General features: G+C 33.8%; 3 protein-coding genes and 1 non-coding gene across 4 annotated transcripts; 2 read left to right on the top strand and 2 right to left on the bottom strand.

Moving 5' to 3' along the window:
- Positions 1-3,232: 3,232 nt before the first annotated feature.
- On the bottom strand, positions 3,233-4,019 carry LOC120122340 (peroxidase 70-like; the record flags this gene model as incomplete). Its single annotated transcript, XM_039141481.1, has 2 exons — positions 3,233-3,818; positions 3,894-4,019. Coding segments are annotated over 2 exons (675 nt in total), but the record flags the coding sequence as incomplete, so codon positions are not given.
- Positions 4,020-5,595: 1,576 nt separating this feature from the next.
- Positions 5,596-8,325, bottom strand: LOC120122304. The gene is made up of 3 exons (XM_039141458.1): positions 8,221-8,325; positions 7,807-7,884; positions 5,596-7,577 (listed from the first exon to the last, which is right to left on the bottom strand). Exon 3 carries the CDS (start codon positions 7,258-7,260, stop codon positions 5,599-5,601), a length of 1,662 nt encoding a protein of 553 aa, XP_038997389.1. The 5' UTR covers positions 7,261-7,577; positions 7,807-7,884; positions 8,221-8,325; the 3' UTR covers positions 5,596-5,598.
- A 1,219-nt stretch (positions 8,326-9,544) lies between these two features.
- On the top strand, positions 9,545-9,616 carry TRNAQ-UUG. The gene has a single exon. It is a non-coding gene; the product is annotated as a tRNA-Gln (tRNA).
- A 7,574-nt stretch (positions 9,617-17,190) lies between these two features.
- LOC120122339 lies at positions 17,191-19,617 on the top strand. Its single transcript, XM_039141479.1, has 2 exons — positions 17,191-18,178; positions 19,337-19,617. Exons 1-2 carry the CDS (start codon positions 17,191-17,193, stop codon positions 19,615-19,617), a joined length of 1,269 nt encoding a protein of 422 aa, XP_038997410.1.
- The last annotated feature ends 1,547 nt before the right edge of the window (positions 19,618-21,164 follow it).

Genomic DNA, 21,164 nt, shown 5'->3' with positions numbered 1-21,164 from the left:
ACGGGAATTGCAAGAAAATGTGTGAATTTCATTAAAATGGTCTTTGGTTGAGAGAGAAAATTTGATTCACTCGAATTTGTTCAAAAGGAAGTCTTTTCGATTCAAGAAAATCAACAAAAATTGTCATCCTTTAGAGTTAGGATACTAACTTGTCGGTTCTCCCAAACCAAAACAACATTGCCTTCGAAATTATAAAAAAATAAGAATATGATGACAAATAATAAATTCAGTGGGTGCAAAAATTAAAGAGTACAAATATATTTTTAATGAATAATTAACATCTAATGTAAGAAAAAATATTTATTTACCCAAAAAGAAAAAAATATTATTTTTAAAAGAGGAATTACATCATTTTATACGAACAATATTTGAAAATTCACTTCCCTTATAGTTGGGAGACATTTTCATGGATTTCCCTCACGAAAGAATTTTATCTTAATATTGAAAATATGGAAATCTAATGTTATAAAAAAATCAGTCAAGAAAAAAAGGAAATTTTTGTGTGAATAATCCTAAATATACACACTTCCCTTGTAGTTGGGAGATGTCTTCATATATTTTCTCCACACAAAAAAAGTTATCGTCTTGTATTAAAATAATATTACTAGTCACAATGCAATAATAATTTGAATAATGCAAATCATACAAAGGTATATATGCATTCATATGCGAGGATCAACCTAAACGAATTAAAAACAAAGGATACATGCCAAAATAAAATGACCAACAACTAAAGATTAAATATTAACAAGAAAAAAAGGACAATGGTCAAACATGCAATAAAACCACAAGATGACATAAATGTAAACATGCCAAAGAATGAATGCTAAAATAAAATAATGGAAAGAGCATGCATTGGAAACAAAATAAACCATGAATGATATTAGTGACTAAAATAAAATAAGTCACAAAGTAACATGCATAAATAAAAAAAAAGAAAATTAAATGGTGAGAATTAAAGGACCAAAATAAAATACTGGAAATTAAAGAGGCAGAAAATTGAAATCTGAAAGTTAAAGTGCTGGAAATTAAAAGGACTAAAATGAAATATCAGAAATTAAAGGGGCAGAAAATAAAATACTGAAAATTAATGTGCTGGAATAATAAATAAAAAACAGAAATATTAAATTGCATAAATTTAAAAGTTAGGGGATTTTTAATATTTTACCCGGACCATAAATAATGTGGATCGTATCCCGGGGTGGGTCACCACAAATTCATAAAATATTCGAATAATAAAAAGTTAGCGGGCTAGTTTGAGCAATAAAAATAAAATGTTAGAGGGTTAGTTCAAACAATAAAAAAATGTTAGAGGGTTAGTGACTAAATTAAAAGAAATAAATATAACATGCTGCAATTGAAACCAATAAAAAAGCAGAAGCATAGCAGTTCAATGGCTAAAATGAAATAAACAAAAATTATGTGCTGAAAGTAAAAAAAATGAAACATTCATGTGGTTGACTAGTGACTAAATTAAAAGCAATAAAAACAAAGTTTATAAATTAGAATAAATAAAAAAGATAAATCTGGTGACCATAATGCAAATACACACTAAAGATGTAGGGGTATGAAAGTGAGTTTTCCATTTTTATTTATATATATTCATCTTTTAGCCATTTTGGGTAAAAAAACCCTAGCCACTCTCATATCTCATCTTTTTCCTTTTTTTTCAAACTCTCTCGACCCTGCCCTTTTCTAAACCCGCCGGCCAAGCCAAAACCAAAGAATAAACCGATAGGCCACCGTGAAACGGGGGCCACTCCTCCACTCCGACAACCTTCAACCGCAAAACCAAACTAAAAAAAGTCTCACCTTTTTTGAAATCATAACCCAAAACCATGAAAATCAAACTGAAAAAGACCCCCTACGACTGAGAACCTCCCCGACGTTTGGGATTACGGTGACCTACCACCAAAAGGTGAGACTTTTTGCTCGGCGAAGATCTCTCTACCCCGAAGGTAAAGAAATTTTCTATGATTACATCCATTACGTTTTAGTCCATCATAGTGCGTGTAGTATATGTGCAAATATTATCACTTACACTTGTATAGATTATTGTTTTGATAAAAGTAATATTATTTTTGTGAGGAGAATTAATGGAAACGCGCCTTGAATGATAAGGAATATGTTTTCGAAGATTGTTCGTACAAAATGTTATTCTTTTGTATTTGAGTTTTAATTATATCAAATGTATGTATTTTGTGATAAAAAATAAGGCAATATTATTACGTATGAGGAATCTATAGAAACGAGTCTTTACTGACAAAGAATGTGTTTTTCGAGGATTGTTCGTACAAAATAATACATTTTTAAAATTTCTCAAAAATAGATGGTAATTTAAATACATATTCAAATTTGTAATTTTCATTATTTAGATGACGTATAATCGCTTAGGTATTAATTTTGGGCGTTGTGAGGGTGCTCATCCTTAACCACGCGTAATCAACTCCCGAACCCTTTTCAAAACAAGTTTCTGGTTAAACGCATTCCATTTTTATCTTTTAAAATTATTTTTCCTAAAATTCTTTTAGAATATATTTTTAGATGTTCGACCTCCCTAACTCAAATGTCAATGAAGACTCCAAATCTATTTGTTTTTCTCAAACCCGATCTTTTCTAAAATTAAGTTGTTTTCTCTTTAAAAGTATTATATATAAATGTCTCTTTAATGGTACATGATAGAATTGGAAGATTGTTTTGATCGTTTGAGATCATAATAATTTATGTATTACGTCACAAAAGCTGGAATTATATATAAAGGGTGTCAAGTTTAGGTTGTTCATAGTTGGGTTGTGTGCTGATGTGTCTTAAACCATGATTGTTGTGTTTCTTCGGTTTGAGTTCGATCTTAGTTTAAATTGTTGACATTTTTCTTTTTAATAGTATATTATGAGAACTCTTTTCCTTATACCAATGTTTGAGATAGTGCCTTTGCCAAAACTAGACAATATAGTCTAACCATGAGAAAATTTCAGACTCGTCTTTTAAAGATTGCTTCTTTCTGAAACAACTATAATGTCCATATAGCCTCACCATGAATATAAATACAAATAATTAATTTGCATATTATATGATATAAAATAAATCTCGAGGATACTTATATTAATAATTATTTTAATAAATACACTTGAAAATATTACAATGAAAAGAATGAAACAATATAAGAGGCACTTAAGGTGACATTTCTATAAAGTAGTGCCGTTGAATAAAGACACTTTGACCCATGCAATTAATAAAATAACAAGAATTAGTTGATGTTGAGATTGTCATCAATTTGCCATCCTGCAGTTGATACGAATCTGTCCTTGTTTTCCGGTTAAAGGCTTAATGTTTCCCATCCTAATCATAGACTTTGCAAAATCATTCCAGAAAGCATCAGGGTTCAAGCTGTAAGTCTTTACAAGTTTATCGGTGGAGCCGCCATTGAAAAGAGCCTGATCTGAGGTGAGTAGTCCCCTTTCCTTCACTAGGTTGCTGAAGTATGCAGTGTCAAACTTGACAGGTGTAGAATCGAAAGGAGCGAGATTAGTGTTCCCTCCGGTGCGTGGGCAAGTGGCTCTACGCTGTTTGGCAAAGGCAGGGTCAATATTGGTTGCATTGTAAATTCTGTTCCTAAAGATTAAACATCTTGATAAGCCAATGGTGTGTCCACCGGAGAGAGCTACAAGATCTCTCTGGTTCAATCCCTGGTTCTTGAAGTTGTTGATCAATGCAGGAAGATCCATTGAAGCCGATGGAAGCACACTGTCGGCTAAGGCCCTACTAGCCTTGGTTGAGTCTCTCCTACCCAAACGAACCTTCCATGCCGGACCTCCAAGCTGTAATCATGGTAGTTTTCGTTTAGAAATATTGGTTTTTACATGATAAATATTAGAGGCAATAAAGGACTTTACCGCAACTACGGAATCTCGAGCAGCCACCGCTAAGATATCAGCACAAGAGACCACGGGGCGTCCACAAACTCTGTCCACTTCAGCCTTAATCTCATCTACAACTTCGAAACCTCTCACAGAATTCAAATTTCAACGTGCATTTTTCTCGGTTTCGAAAGCAGGGGTAGAATCCAAAAGATGTGAACCATCACAGCCCTGCAACACAATGCAGTTGAAGATTAATATGCAAATACTAAAACTTTCCAAAAAATGAATCAAGGATAACATACATTAACGAAGCAATCATAGAAGTACAAACGAAGCAAAGAAGCACCCAGGCGGGGCTCTCTGTGGACAGCAGCCTGCACTATTCTCTTGATGGCAGGCAAAGCTTGGGGACAAACTCTGTCATAAAATTTGGGAGATAAGGAAAAAGCAGTGGTTGCAAGAGCCAACCAAAGAAATGCATGAAGAAGAAAGTTACTACGGGAAGCCATGACAAGTACGCAAGTAGTAGACTTAATCTCGATGAGGTTTGTGTTGTGTATGTCGAGCATTCGGTCGTGTAATTTATAGATACGTAGGAACTTCATAGAAATGCGTGAATTTGTTGGTTTTGGACTTTGCAGCTCAATGATTAGACTGTTAGACTATTTCTTTCAGGAGCTTTTTTTACCATCTCTCTAGGGCCGCCTGTTCAAGCAAAGCTACCACCTCCTTTTTAAGACACACGAGGCTTCTAATATATAAAATATGATGAGATTCGTTTTGTTCAAAATTCAGACCTCATATTCTACATTCCATATGTACTTAAATTGCAATAGAAACATTGTTAATCGCATAGCCTGTGTTCCAGTTTTGAACAAAATCAATAAATGATAACAATTGTGATACAAGTTGACGTCAATGTTTAAGGTTTGACCTTCAAAACAATGTGCTAATTGAATAAGGGTATATTACACCACAGCTCACTCATTTATTTGCAAGATTACAAATGGATCACCAACCTTCTAAAACTTACACACGAGTCACTCAATCGATTGTAACAAACAGATCACTGGACCGTGAATACCATACGAGGTGGGCAATGAATCCCGAATTTCCACCATAAGATTCATCTCGATATCCCCCATTCAATTCACCAAATTAGATTCTCAAGAATCTCACTCAAAAACCTTAAAATCACCCCGCAAAACATTTAAAATTCTTGAACCTCAATCTACTTTATCGACCACTAGATGACCTCTACCTAGTGACATCCTCCCTCTCACCAACTCCAGACTCTACCATTGGAATCGTCGAATGGATCCCCTGATCTTTGAGAAGTCCAAAACTCAAAATGGATTTTCTTTCTCAATTAATCCAATGTCTCATTTGTGTCTTTCTGAAATTAGGTGACCTAATTGTAATCTTACTAATAATTGGGTGAAATATTTGTAATCTTACTAATATTTAGATGGCATGTGCTGTAATTTACCAAATGAGAAATCAATAAGAAAAAACAGTTTTTTTATTTGGCAATTTAAACTTTAAATTTTCAAAAAATAAAATAAAAAAACCTTTTATTGACGATCAGTATTTTTATTGACGTGGTGTATCTTTTATTGAGGATCAGTATTTTTATTGACGTGGTATTTTTATTGACGCCATAAGGCATTGTCTCTTTCATGAAAAAATCAACTTACGCCAACAGTGCCAACCGCAGCTCTTCAACCTGCTCTGTTCTCTATTTCAACTTAGGTACCTTAAGCTGGTTCTTTTTACTCTTAAACCCTACCTTCACACGCCTCTTTTTGGGTAATTTTACTCCACCTTGACGCTGAAACATCTGCCACCAATGTAATTGCTTCACCTTCCTGTTTTTCTTGGTTTGGTTATTTCCTAGCCGTCCCATTCCACCTTTGGAAGTCTTTGATTTCTTTGACTGCCTAAGGTGCCTCAACAATCCTTCCACTAGTGAATGAAAATGCCCTCCTTGATGCTTGACCGGCACATTACTCGCCCTCGCTTTTCTTAACTTATCTTCGTCCACTTTGTTTCTGGTTCCGGGATGAAAAAGTTTGTGCAGAGGTGTCCACAAAGATTTGGCGTGCGCCCCATGGGAGTGATCACCTCTGTCATGGTGATCATATCGGTGATGGTGGTGATGATGATGATGATGAAAAACTAGAGCTAACTTATTCTTAAGCCTCCTCATCCGTCCCAGCTTTTGACCCTCTCCTTTCTCGGGCTCAAATTTTGTCGGATGGATTGATTTGTGTGTTTTGGTAGCATACAATCTACCTGATTCATCATCCCTGTAGTCACTGCTAGTTGATGAACTACTCTCTTCACGTACTCCGTGATCAAAACTACTGGATATTGAAGCTGAACTGTCCTCACTTGCCAAAGAATAAGCCTCGCTGTCACTGCTACCACTGCCAGCACTAGAAGACTCGTCGGGTTCTTGCTGTTGCAGTAGAATCTTATTCCGCAAAATTCCCATAGCCGCTTTTTTCTGTTCCGGTAGAATCTCATGTGCTAGTCTCTTCTTATGACTCAGAGACTTCGATACTGTTGACTGGGATGGTACTGAAGGTCTCAATTTTGCCATGTTTGGTGATGATTCTTTCCCCCTACTCTCTATTGGGGTTGGATAGGACATTTTTACGGGCATGGGAGACCTCTTGGTGATATCAGCCAGCTTAGTCGGAATCCTTAATCCGTGAACATAGCAACCGGTAGTTTCATTCTGCTTATGACCATCTGCTTCTACCATGCCAAAAACATTCCAATTAGCTACCTTTTTATTCAGCCTACTATCACTCCTTACAATATGCTTGCAAGTTTGATCTATCTCCTTGTGCTGAATCCTTCTCCTTTTGCTCATTATATAATCCGAGAAGTTCTTACTTTGACCTAATACATCATCCCTATCTGAAAAAGGATCAACAGCATGGCTTAGTTCATTCTTTTTAACCAAATGCTCTTTTGCTTGTACCATAGGACACAGTGATGTAGGCATCTTATACAAACCGTGTGGCATAGCGCCTTTGGTAGCATCTGCCAACTTTGAACACAAACGCAAAGCTGAAATGTGGGATTCAATGTGCTTGACTACTTTATCAATGTCTTTGGAGAAATTATTTACTGCCTCCCCTTCCTTTTCATCCAGGTTAGCAACATTTTCTCCAGAAGCTACAGAATTTGAGGAGCTAGCAACTGATCTGTCTACACCGGAAGCATCTCGCTGTGCACATATACTACCTTGCCTCATTGTTTCATTCATTTTCAATAGCTTCTTATTTGTTTCATTTTTATCTAACAATTTCTTGACATCCCCACTGGCTTGATAAAAGTATCCTAGAGGATCACATGGCGGACCTTGTTGCTTAGCCTCTTTGCTCATTATCCTGTCTATCCCGTGCTGCTTGTACTGTTTTTCTTGTTGAACTCACAATTTTTCTTTCTGTTTTCTGGTTTGTCCAAGGAAAAGGTAAGCCTAGATAGCTGTGAGACAACTTCCTGAGTTGTTGGCCGATTAGGAGAATCTTCATCTTTATATGAACTAAATGCAGGGTCAAAGTTTCGAGTTACATCCGGTGTTGGTGTTGCTTGTAAACTACTTAATGAAACAGAAGTCTGAAACTCTAGTAAGGCCCTCCGTTTTCCAGATTCAGAAGAGCAGGAATTGCTGCAGACACCATGTTCTGCTGCTTCTATCATCTGTGACACAAATCGATTGACAACAAAGGTTTCAATTATCACAACAAAACGTATCTGAACTTGGACAGGGCTATGATATCATCGAAAAAGCATCACAGTAGGAATAACAATAAAGGAAGCATCAGTGTGGAACAAATTTGTTGCTAAACTTTGAAGAAAATGATTGGAAAGGAAAAGCAGATAGTAAATAATCCGAGCAAAGGTCCACACATTGACATAGTCCATATACCTTTTTATGTGTCTCCAAAACTCTCTTGGTAGCATCATCTAGGAGATTCTTTAGTAAAAGCTTCGATCTTTCACCTAACTGCTTACCATCAAAGGTAAAATGAATCTGAATGAATTAATAGGGAAAGTGTATTTTCCAAATTGCTAACTTGTAAGCAAGTAACTATTGCCTCAAAATAACGCCAAAGTCCAGATTGCTGATAACTTCTCCACCACAATGGTGCAAACGAAGGTTTCTAACAGAATCAGGTATTTAAATAGCAAACCGCTATCCGAATAGCAGCCGTTATATAGCGGTAAAGGTGTCATCCAAAATCATTATTTCACAACCGTAATGACCATAATAGCACAGGCTATTGCCGCAAATGCGATAATAGCAAGGCAATCGAAATTTAAATCCCTGAAGAGAACTCACCACCACATTGCAGGTAGCTTCGCCCCAATGTAAAAGTCCATATAATTCTCTTAAAGCTTCAAGATCAGATTGCAAATCCTTTAGTTCCATCAAATTTATCGAAATCCCAGTCAGGAAATTTACAACATCAAAGCGAGGAATGCACATTTTTAAAATTACTAACAACCAAGTCTATATAAAAAGTAGAAAACCAAAAAATAAAGTTAATCAAAATAATGAAATCGGAATTCTTAACCTTCAACGATTCTGGTAAACATTTTTCTTTGGCATCACGTTTTAAATGATATACTTACAGTTGTATTCAAAGCAAAATGAGGGGTTATATATGTGGACGATGATCAACTGCAAGGGGGAGATAGAGAGAGAGAACCATAGAAAACGGTTTGCAAAAATTTATGAACAGTTGCCGATAAATAAATTAAGAAAATGGTTAGAGAGACAGAAATTAGAAAAATAAAAATTATAAGACAGAGAAAGTAAAGTAGTGTCAGAGAATACGAATCAAACGACTTTGAAGTTTAAAGTTTTAATGTTATCTTTTTAAAATTTTTAATTCGAACGTGATGTCTATATGAATATATGAGCATTTATTATTGTTGAATTTTTTTTAATAAATATTACTTTATATTTACTTAACACCAATAAAAATATAGTGCAAGAGAACATATAGATATGACAAACAAGAAATGAAAACCATAAATTCCATGATAAAAGCATTTTTGTCAGGATACATTAATTGATCGGATAATTAAAGATATTTTAATTGTTTAACATTATATAAGTTTAAATCCTAATATTTATCTTTAAAATATAATATATGTCCACTTAATAAAAATATTTTATTAGTATTCAAATTTAAAATCACTTTATTTGTTTTAATAAAAAAATGAAAGATTTAATTTAAAATTAAGTGCATAAATTATACTTTTAATCTATCTTAAGTATTTAAAGTTCTTTTGGTTAAAGCAATTGTATATTGAATTTTCTTTAATTATTTAATTAGATTGTGATAGAGAAATATTTTTCAATCAGATTGTGATATATTATATTATTTAATCGATAGAATAAATTTATTAAATTAAAATTAAATTAATAAAATACATAAATAAAGTATTCTTTTGCCTTTAATATTTTATTTAAAAATCTTCCAATAATCAAAACAAAATTGATTATATAAATTTTAGTCTTATTACAAAAGGGAAAAAAGAAACTAGAGTCCAAACAAGAAGAGTTGTTGTGTAAACCCAATTACCCAAATAAGAATGCCCAACGTTTCGTCAGAAAATTAATTAAAATATTTTTTATTGAAACTATAAAAGTATATGGTTCTATGGTGTAGTGGTTAGCACTCTGGACTTTGAATCCAGCGACCTGGGTTCGACTCCCGGTAGGACCTCTATTTTTAAAAATAGTTGTTACAATCCCAAATAAAACAGATCAGGGAACTGTATGTCATATGTACAAGTCCCGCTTACCTTATGATTTGGGATTTTTCTTTTCATTACCCCCACTTCACTTGTCCACCATAATGTATGAATTACTCACCAGAAAACAATATATTCAATCCAATAATGCACTGAACATGGAAATGCTATGCGCATTAAAGTGGGTTCTGACCATGGCTTCCCTATAAATTTAAGGCCAATTGCCAAACCTTCTTTGTCATAACCAACCTATCAAAGGACAGTACAGATCTGATATTAGTATTAATGTAGTGCTCGAGTGAATTCAATGAAGAGATCCGAGCACAAGTTTGTACCGGAACAGTCACAGCAGGTGTTTCCTGATGTCTGATATAGAAATAGGGCAGCTGAAACGACGGTGAAATGGTTAACTTCCATTATGCACCTGCTTCTCTTCATTAGCTTATCCTACTGATAAAAGCTTGAAGATGTAAACATAAGCACATACTGCAAATTCTGTCAAAACTCATACCTCAATTTATGTAGTCAAGCTCATCAGTCTCTACAGCATCATCGAATATCGAGTATGAGAATAAACCGAAAAGAGAAATCTCTTAGACATTGTAAGAAAATTTATTGGAGAAAAAAAACACTAAAATAGATGCAAGATGCAGCTGATAAAAGGAGTCTGCCCTGTTAATTGAATTTGAAATCATAATTGACATTCACTTTTTAGTTCTTGAAATGGCATGTAATGAGTGACAACAATTGGTGTTATGTAGAAAATATGTTCTAAATGAGAGGAAGAGAAGATGTGAAATGAAGAAGGGCACACAAACAATTTCATAAATGATGGACAGACTTCTCACATATCATCTCAGTCATAACTTTCCATTAAATAGGATTACAAAATATAAAATAATTTTATAATTGTGTAACTCTCAAACAGTCAGTAATCATCACTGAAAATAACCATGAAAAAAATGAACAACACAATGAGAGACGGGCTACACTTATGGTGGGTGGCCATACCCCGCAAGATTTTATGGGTAAATTATTCTTTGAGTATCTACTAATTTTAAAATTAATAGAGTTAAACTTTTTTCCCTTCGATTTTATAATTAAATTATATTTTTAAATCCTTGTTAATTTTAAAGTTAATGATGTTACAAACAGTTTTAAGATTACCCAAAAATTAGAAGGAAAAAAGGTCGCCATCAATTTCTTTATTCGGGCATGATTTTTTTTAATTAATCACCGGTATTCGATATATTAATTGATTAATTCATATCGGATGCTGCAGAGGCGATGTCGACCCTCTCAACCTATTTACTCTTTTCGCAAATATCAGAGTTCGAATACATGACCTTGCTTGAGAAATTTAGTATCTCATCCCACTAGACTTATTCGATATGATTAAATCATTTAAAAGTTTTATTATTTTAATATAATTTTATTATCAAGTAAAAACTTATTAAAACAACAGCTTTTGATATACGAAATACAAAATAGATTCGAGAGTAAGATTTTGTATGAGAAGTGCATTTACAAATTATAACGCCTAATAAAATTATGTTACGACACCTAAAATTAACATCTCTTTATACACATTGTTTCAAATTTTAAAAATCATAAGTTCAAAATTAAATATTTAAATATGATCCCTACAAAATATATTTTTAATGGAATGCATTTTATGAAGAAAAAAAAAACTTTAAAATACAATTTGATATTGAAAGATTAAAAATTTTATATTCATCCTATTTAAAAGATGATATTCTTTTATTAAGAATAATTAATGAGATCACACTCTAATAATTTAAGAGAATATCTCATTAAATTTCTTAATACGAGCATATTATCTTAATTTTAAATTTACTTCTAAATTTTTATGAAACAATTTCGATTTCATCGTCGACTTATTCAAAAATAAATCTTCTCAAAATATTATTCAAACCAATTTATTAAAAAATGACATATATATATATATATATATAATTCAATTAAACGGATGAGAATTATGTCAAAATCTAAAATTTCAAAGATTGCGTGTGTTGAGCTATTCACATCGTCGAATTTATATATATATTTTGAATTAATTATTGGTATCCGACTATTGATCGTCTAATCCAGATCAAGTACTGCAGGGGCGAGGGTCATCCTCCCAACTCAGTTCACTCCATTCGCAAACGGCAGGATTTGAATCCTAATCTTACTTAAAGAATCTAATGTTTCATCCCACTAGACTAAGTGATTGTTGGTAGTAATATATATTGCTATTGAAAAATAATATAATTATAATAATAATCATGTTCGTAAAAACAATATATATTTGTTAAAATAAAACGTGGAAAATAGCTCTGTATTTCATATATCATATCAAGATACAATATGCTAGTTTATATACAAAGTTGATATGCTAACTAGTACAGTAACTACTTTACAATAGTTTAATTGAACAATTAACAAATTACACTAACCAACTAACAGTCCTTAAACTAATTCTCATTTCAACAAAATTTATTTATTATTATAGTAATAGTGGTAATAATAATAAAATTCATGTTATATAATAATAATGCAATATAAAAAGAAGATAGTGAAAATAATAATAATAACATATACACTAATACATAAAATACCAACAATCAAATATATCTATTGAGATAAGATATTATATGTTTTAAGTGAGGTTGGAGGTTTGAATCCTAATTGTGAATAGAGTATATTGATATGAGAGTGTCGTCCTCATATTTATTAATAGTCACGTCACCTCCTTCATCTCTCTTGAATACAAGTAAGTATTAATCAAGTCAAGTCATAAAATTTTGAGTTATTCGAGTTGAGAGTCTTATTTTATAACTCAAACTTTATTTGAAATTTTTTCCGAATCGAGTCGAGTTTATAAAATTCGAGATGAATCAATTCGAGTCAAGTTATTCAAGTTTATGTTTAAATCTAATTGTAAATATTTATAATGTTATGATACAATTTGATTGACAATTTTCTACAACCATATAATATATATATATATTTATATATATTCATATGTGATATACATATTTAATGCAGAGTTAAGAAACTCGACTCAAATTTAACACAAATCAAATAATTGTTAAAAATTTTGAGTTATTCGAGTTTTTTTTATAACTTGACTTGAATTTAAGATCTTTTGGAATCTAGTCAAATTTATAAAATTATGAGTCGAATCAAATTAAGTCAATTTTTTTAATCAAATCAAATAAAAAAATTTGATTTCTCAAATTAAATTGAGTTTTGCTCATCCTACTCTTTCCAAAAGTATAGTCAGAATTATACCTAAATAGAAACTCAAAAATAAAAAATAAAATAAAATTTTGTTTAAATTATCCAAACATAAAATATCTATAGTTCATATCATATTTTTCAAAAAAGGACATTTTCAAAAATCTCGATATTTTAAAAGATATATGTATCAAACGATTTTAATAATTAACGAATTTATTATTAATTTTTTTATCTTAAATTTAAATATCACATATATAAAATTTCGAATTTAAGATATACATAAATAATATTAAACTATTTACTTACTGCTTGAGCTAATCTCCGTTCGGATTTATTAAAACGGAAAAAGAAAACAAATATTATTAGTGAAGTTATTCGATACAAACGGACGTGAACGCAAAATAATTCCAAAGTAAACGTAGAGGAAGGCACTGGAAAGTGGAAACCCTCCAAGGAGTCGATTCCCTGCAAGCAAAGTGACAGTCCAAAAGTAGAGCAAATGTGAACCCCACGAAACATACGAGTACCGCGACGAAACAACCATCGGAGCCGAGCCGGCAGCCCCACATTACCACCTTAAATCAACTCTCTCCCCCAGTTTTGTTTATTTTGCAGACAATTCACCCGATCCATCCCAATTTCCATAGGTTTGGGGTTTTTTTAATACTCTTTTTGTTTTCTCTATTTTGTTGATGTAGGATTTCTGGGTTTTCTCTGGTTCATCTGTTTCTTCTTTTATTATTATTATTATTGCTAACCAGTTTTCTATGTAGACTTTGAGCTGCGTGTTAAGTGTCGTAACCGTTTTTCGGCGGGAACAATCTTTTAATTATTTTAAAAAAACATGTTACGACTTTTAATTTTGAAAAATTAGGTATTTTGGATTGAATTTGGGTAAAATCGAAAAGAGTCACCATCAACCTTTGGGTTAAGTAGGTCGAATACCTAAAATGTCTTTTAAAAACAATTTTAAGAAAAATTATTTTTTAAGACAAAAGTTGGTCTGCGTTTATCAAAGATTCGATTAAAACATGTTCGGGAGTCGGTTACGCGTGGAGAATGATTAACACCCCCACAACGCCCAAAATTGATACTGTGTCGCTTATACATTGTCGTAAATGGTGAAAATTCTGAATTAAATATCAAGTTAAAATATGATCCGTTTATTGGAATTTAATTTATTTACTTCAGATTAATAACTTAAAGGAAAAAAATTAAAATAAGTAGTTAAACCTATAAGAACTAAAATGCAACAAATCAAAAACCTGAAGGCTAAATTACAATTAAACCAAATTAAAACAAGGACTAAAACATGTAAAATGTCGAGTTATACACATGAAGATATCATACAAAAATTAATTAAATAAAACAAATGATTGTTTAACTCATGAAAATTACCATGACATTCTAATACAAAAATTATATAATTAAATAAAAAAAAATGATTATTTAACTCATGAAAATTACCATGACATTCTAATACAAAAATTATATGCATTTATTTAGATTATAAACTATATCTTATATATGATTACCATAAATAAGTTTTGAACGTTTGAACCATAACTAATACTCAATATTAAAATATAAAGATTTAATTCAATCTAGGATACACAAATATATGTAAGGTACTATATGAATTTATATTAACTAATCATATATACATACTATCATACAAACATGTACGCATTATGAACAAGTAATGGACCACTATACTTATTAATAAATGATATAAAGAATGTAAAAGTAAATATAAGTATGCATCTAATATAATAAAATATATTAAAATTGATCATGCATGGGCTAATTAAATATAATATACTCCAATAATTTAATATATATATATATATATATATATATATACTAAGCTATATATATATATATATATATATATATATATATATATCCAACTAAGCTATTCTTCCTACAGACATGTTAAACAAATATATATATGAACAAAGAATCAGTTTCCAAGGTAAATGTACAAGTGAGCTAAAAATTAATTATTCCAAATATTTTAATATAAAATCTAACTTTAGCCAAAGAGAAAATAATCTCAGTGACCAAAATTGTCTTATAATATACGATTTTAACCAACCTTTTTTGGATTTGCCAAAATGACCAACTAAATCGCAATACGATCGATAATTCGCAACGCGATCTCCGGTATCGCAAATCAGTTTCCAGATTTGCAACGCGATTCTGACTATCGCATTACGATTTCCCAAATTCGCGTTGCGATTTTCCTAATTCGCAATGCGAATACGTAAATCGCAACGCGAATTTGGAAAATCGCAATGCGATTACGTAAATCGCAATGCGAATACGTAAATCGCAATGCGAATCTGACTATCGCAATGCGATTTACATAGCGCCATTCGTATCCAACGCGTATTTTTTTTCAAATTCCAAACACGAATATATTAATATATAGGAACACTGAACCGTCCACAGTATATCTCGTAATCGCAACTCATAACCTAAAACCCTAAATCACAACTCAGTCTCATCTCCATCTCTCACTCTCTAAAGCGACATCCGTCCCCATCTCCGACGAAATCAGTCCCCATCGCCGACGATATCAGTCTCCATCTCCGGCGAAATCATTCACGGTCAGAAATGGAAAATCAACCAAATCAACCACCGAGGGTTAGTTTTTTTAATTATTTTTATTTTGAAATTTTTGCATTATTATTAGGTTTTCATATTGAAATTGATAAGTTACTGGTGTTTTCAATAATAGATTAACCATTTCACTTAGATTGCTTATTATTTATTCGATTGCTGCCAATACTTCTAAATGTTTAGTCTTTAACCCTGTGAAGTTAGTATTTGTCTTTGTTTTGTCTTTTGGTTGAAGTAATGCAATCCATTCAAGTTTCTTTCAATTTTAGTATTTGAAACCGAGAATGACTATCGCAATGCGATTCTGTCGTTGCGATTTTCATTTCGCGTTGTGATTCTTGCGTTGCGATAGTCAAATTCGCATTGCGATAGTCAAATTCGCATTGCGATAGTCATTTTTGTGTTGCAATTTTCATTTTCGTGTTGCGATTTAAAGTTTCAGAAACTATTCTTCTTCTGCAAATTGAAACTTGAATGAATTGCATTACTTCAACCAAAAAACAAATACTAAATTCACAGTGTTGCAAATTTAAGTTTGAAGAATAAACTACTACTCTTTATGTTTATTGTTCATATCTTCACAGTGTAGTTTTTGGTATATCTAAATTGGTATGTTTATTGTTTTTGCAGAACTTTTATTCGGCTCAATTAACCTTAAGAAATAAAGTAAGCCTGACCAAAACAATTGCGTCGAAGCTTTCACCTGCACAAAGAAAAATATTTGAGGATACTTACTTCGGGCCATGGCTGAAAGTACAACATCCGGGTGGAGATGCTATGTTGACCCATCTGTTTCTTCAAACCATGAATAGCGATCTACCAGAGACTATACAACGTCGTGATGAAGAGATATGGTTTGATTTTCCACGGCGTATACGTGTTTTGGGCGGGAGGAGTTTTGCTTAATCACCGGTCTACGCTTCGGACACGATGATGTAGATCGGTACACTAGACATATTACCCGCCTATCATGGTTTTCCCGGGTTTTTCCTGAGCTGTCAACGGAGAAGTCGAATTTACACGTCGCCTATCAGATGGATGACGTCGATGTTGTCGAATTTACACGTCGCCTAAAAAGCCGGCTTGCAAAAGTATTAGAAGGCAATTGTTCTTTGAATAAAAATAATTTCAGAATCAAAAACCCTGTTTACCAGAGCCGGAAAACTATGTTTCTACATGGTATCAGTCGTCAGCGTCGATCCCATTCTTGTTGCCATCGTCCTTCCGACCAACAGTGTGCCTTCTATGCACTGCAGTCCTTCCAATTGTGAAATTCTTCGCATCATTGCCCCTTTGCAACGCCGTCTTCCTTGCTGCGCAACCACAACAGTGCCGCTTCTGTCGCAACATTGCTCTCCTCGCCGTAATGCTTTTGTCGCGTCGTCGGTCCAGCACTGCCCTCATCATGGCGGAAACCTTTCCTATTCTGTCACTTATAGCAATGCTGCCTGACATTAGCGCGAACTTCATGCTCTACACCACCGCCTCAGAAATCTGGAACGCTGCCAAGGAGACGTACTCCATCAAGAAAACTCGTCCGCTATATTTTTCATTGAATGTCGAATCAATGACTTGAAGCAAGGTGATCTCACTGTTACCCAATACTTCACTCAGCTGTCTCGCTTATGGCAACAAATTAATCTGTTTGAGTCTCCCGATTGGCAAATTGGTGCAGATGCCAAACTTTACAAAGGGCTACTTGAAAAACGACGTATTTTTTCAATTCCTATCGAGACTGTACGTCTCTCTTGATGATGTCCGTGATCGAATTCTGGGTATCAGGCCTCTTCTGTCTCTTCGCGAGGTATTTTCTGAAGTTCATCGCGAAGAAAGTCGCCGCGAAGAAAGTCGCCACTCTCTGATGCTTCCTCTACCCGTTGAAAGGTCTTTCTTAAATACACATTCATCTGGTGACACCCATGTCAAGAAAGGTCATCCCTGGTGTGATCATTGTCGGACACCTGGTCATGTTCATGATAAATGTTGGAAGCTCCATGGCCGTCCAGCCAACTGGACTCCATCCAAATCCTCCTCTAGGCCATCTCATGGTAACTTTGTTGTAACGACATTGAAGGGTGGTTCCTTTTCTCGTCAACACTTGGACGATCTACGACAGATGTTTGGTCATTTACAGATTCCTCCTGCTACTGAGTCAAAGTATCTCTGCACTGTTAGTGAAGGTAGTTCACCTTTTACTTTCTTATCCCCTTCACCAGGGTGTGTCTCTTGGATTATTGATTCCGGAGCAAGTGATCATATGACGGGCAATTTCAGTTTATTTTCCACATTTCACAAAAACGATATCTCATGCAGTGTTCGAACTGCTGATGGCTCCCTATCACCGGTTAAGGGTAGTGGCTCAATTCGCATTAATAGCCACATCACTCTGTCTAATGTTCTATTTGTTCCAAGTTTGACTTGCAATCTTCTTTCGATTAGCAAATTATCTACAGATCTGGGTTGTACTTCTCATTTTACTCGTGATTATTGTGAATTTCAGGATTTGACATCGGGTATGGTGATTGGCAATGCTAGGCGTTGTGGTGGACTTTACATCATTGACGCTCCTCCTTATACTCTCATTCCCAACCACTCACCTGCACCATTTATCTCTTCTTTTGTTTCAGTTTCTCCCACAGATGCGGCTGCCGACATTGTGTTATGTCATTTTAGATTAGATCACCCAAGTTTTTTTTATCTTGCAAAATTGTTTCCCAAATTATTTATTAATAAAAAACCCGCATCATTTTCTTGTGACATTTGCTCTCTTGCAAAACATATTTGGAGTTCTTATCCTCTTTCTCCCTCTCGCTCGCCTAAACCTTTTTCCTTAATTCATAGCGATATTTGGGGACCTTCTCGGGTTACGGGTTTATATGGAATTCGTTGGTTTATTACTTTTATTGACGACCACTCTCGTACCACTTGGATCTTTCTTACGAAAGACAAATCTGAGTCTTATACCATCTGTAAACGATTCACAAAATGGTTGAAACACAATTCCAATGTTCCATTGGCATCCTTAAATCTGATAATGATGGGGAATACCTCTATCAGTCATTGGGATTTTTCTTCCAGGAAAATGGAATAGTTCACCTCACTTTCCGTGTCGACACTCCATAACAAAATGAGGTCGGTGAACTTAAAAACCATCATCATCTTGAGGTAACCCGAGCACTCATTTTTTCTTCTAATGTTCTAAAATACCTTTGGAGTGAGGCTCTCTTAATAGCTACTTTTCTAATCAATCGTTTGCCTAGTAAGATTCTTGCCTTTAAGTGTCCACGGGATATCCTTTCCACTAAATTCCCTCACTTCAAACCTTTTGCCTCTTTTGTTACTCTTCGTGTCTTTAGTTGTACTATCTTTGTCCATAACAACAATCCTCATAAATCTAAACTTGGTCCTCGAGCAATTCGGTGTGTCTTTGTTGGTTATTCATCCCATCAGAAAGTTTATCGTTGCTACTCTTGTTCTACAAAAAGGTTCTTCACATCTATGGATGTCACTTTCAAGAACATAAATTGTTCTTCTCAAAAATCGAAATCCAGGGGGATAGTGAGTATGAATTTAAATTTTACCAATTATTACTGAGTTACCCATCAGTCCATCTTCTACTGAAACAAATACCACTCCACAACCTCCTAACACTACCACATTTGATAATAAAAACCAATCCATTAATCCCATCGACTCTCATGAAACACCTAGACCATCTACCGATATTCTCATCTACAAAATATGACCCAAACAAGCCCTACCTTCCACGCCGCAGCCAATACATTGTCAAGAGCCAGAACCGGGTTTAAATCCATCGACAGACAAAGGAAATAGTGACCAAAGTAAGTTAGATGTGGTAATTGAGACTAGTGAGTTACCAATTGCTCAAAGAAAGGGAGTTAGACGATGTACAACTCATCATATTAGTAAATTTGCTGCTTATGGGAAACTAATGTCTGGTTTTAAGACTTTCATAGCTAAAGTTGATCATATTCATATTCTGGAAACCATAGAGGAGACATTAAAAAGTCATGGATGGAAGAAGGCAGTTGAAGAAGAAATTTCAGCTGTAGAAAACAACAAAACCCTGGGTCATTGTTGACCTACCTAAAGACAAGAAACCAGTTGGCTGCAAATGGGTCTTTACTGTGAAATTCAAGGGAGATATAAGGCTAGACTTGTGGCAAAAGGGTTCACTCAGACTTATAGAGTTGACTATCAGGAGGCCTTTGCTCCAGTTGCAAAACTCAACACTGTTCAAGTTCTATTATCCTTGCCAGTGAACAAGGATCGGATACTTCACCAACTAGACGTAAAAAATACATTTCTCAATGACAATCTTAAAGAATATGTCTATCTGCAAGTTCCACCAGGAATTCATTTTGGAAATAACCAGGTATGTAAATTAATGTAATCCTTATATGATCTAAAACAATCACCTCGAGCTTTATTTGATAGATTCACGAAGGTAATGCTACAAGATAGCTACAAACAATGTCAATCTGATCACACTCTGTTTGTAAAAACTGCTCCTGATAAGAAGAAGTCAATCTTGATTGTCTACGTTGATGATATCATTATCACAGGTGATGACCTATTAGAAATTGAGAAGTTGAAGACATTACTAGCAAAAGAGTTTGAAACCAGAGATTTGGGAACTCTAAGATATTTCCTAGGTAGCGAGATCACGAGAAGGAATTGTCATATATCAAAGAAAGTATATTCTAGACTTACTATCTGAAACTATAATGACTAATTGTAAGCTCTCAGAAACTCCTATGAAAGTTGACTTGAAATTGAGTAAAGATGGAAACCCGGTAAACAAGGAACATTATCAAAGGCTAATTGGTAAACTCATTTATCTATCTCTAACTAGACCTGACATTGTTTTTCCTGTTAGCATTGTTAATCAATACATGAATGATCCAAGAGAATAACATCTGGAGGCAGTTAATCGAATCTTAAGATATCTAAAGATGGAACTAGGATATGAGTTGATTTTCAAAAAATATGAAGACAAAACAGTTACAATTTTCTCATATTCAAGCTGGGCTAGAGAATTAACAGATAGAAGGTCAACCATGGGATACTGCTTATTTGTGTGGGGAAACCTAGTGACATAGAGAAGCAAGAAACAATCAGTAGTCTCCAGAAGCAGTGCAGAAGCAGAATATAGGGCGATAGCACTCGGAATGTGTGAAGGAATTTGGCTTCAAAGACTCTTAACTAAACTAGAGATGTGCGATAATAACAATTTTAAACTTCAGAGTGACAACAAATTTGCGGTAAGCATTGCAAAGAATCTGGTGCACCACGACATAACAAAACATGTGGAGATCTACAGATACTTTATTGCAGAAAAAGTAAATGGTAGAACTGTGAAACTAAACTACGTCCCTTCAGAAAACCAGCTAGTAGATGTATTGACCAAGGCACTTCCAAGGATTACCTTTGGCGAAATTACATCCAAGCCGAGTCTTCACAATATTTACTCCCCAGCTTGAGGGGGAGTGTAAGTAGTGTTTAAGTTAAACTCTAAATCCTAACTTATCTCAAAAACTATCTCCTGATTTGTAGAAAATGACTCATATCTTATTTAGGTCTCTAATTCATGTATATATAAATCTCATTTATCCTCTTGTGTAGTAT

The sequence above is a fragment of the Hibiscus syriacus genome, unplaced genomic scaffold (genome assembly GCF_006381635.1).
Source record: "Hibiscus syriacus cultivar Baekdansim isolate YM2019G1 unplaced genomic scaffold, ASM638163v2 tig00110386_pilon, whole genome shotgun sequence".
Lineage (NCBI taxonomy): Eukaryota > Viridiplantae > Streptophyta > Magnoliopsida > Malvales > Malvaceae > Hibiscus > Hibiscus syriacus.
Note: the sequence above shows the minus strand (reverse complement) of the source record. Positions and strands in the feature narration are given on the sequence as shown.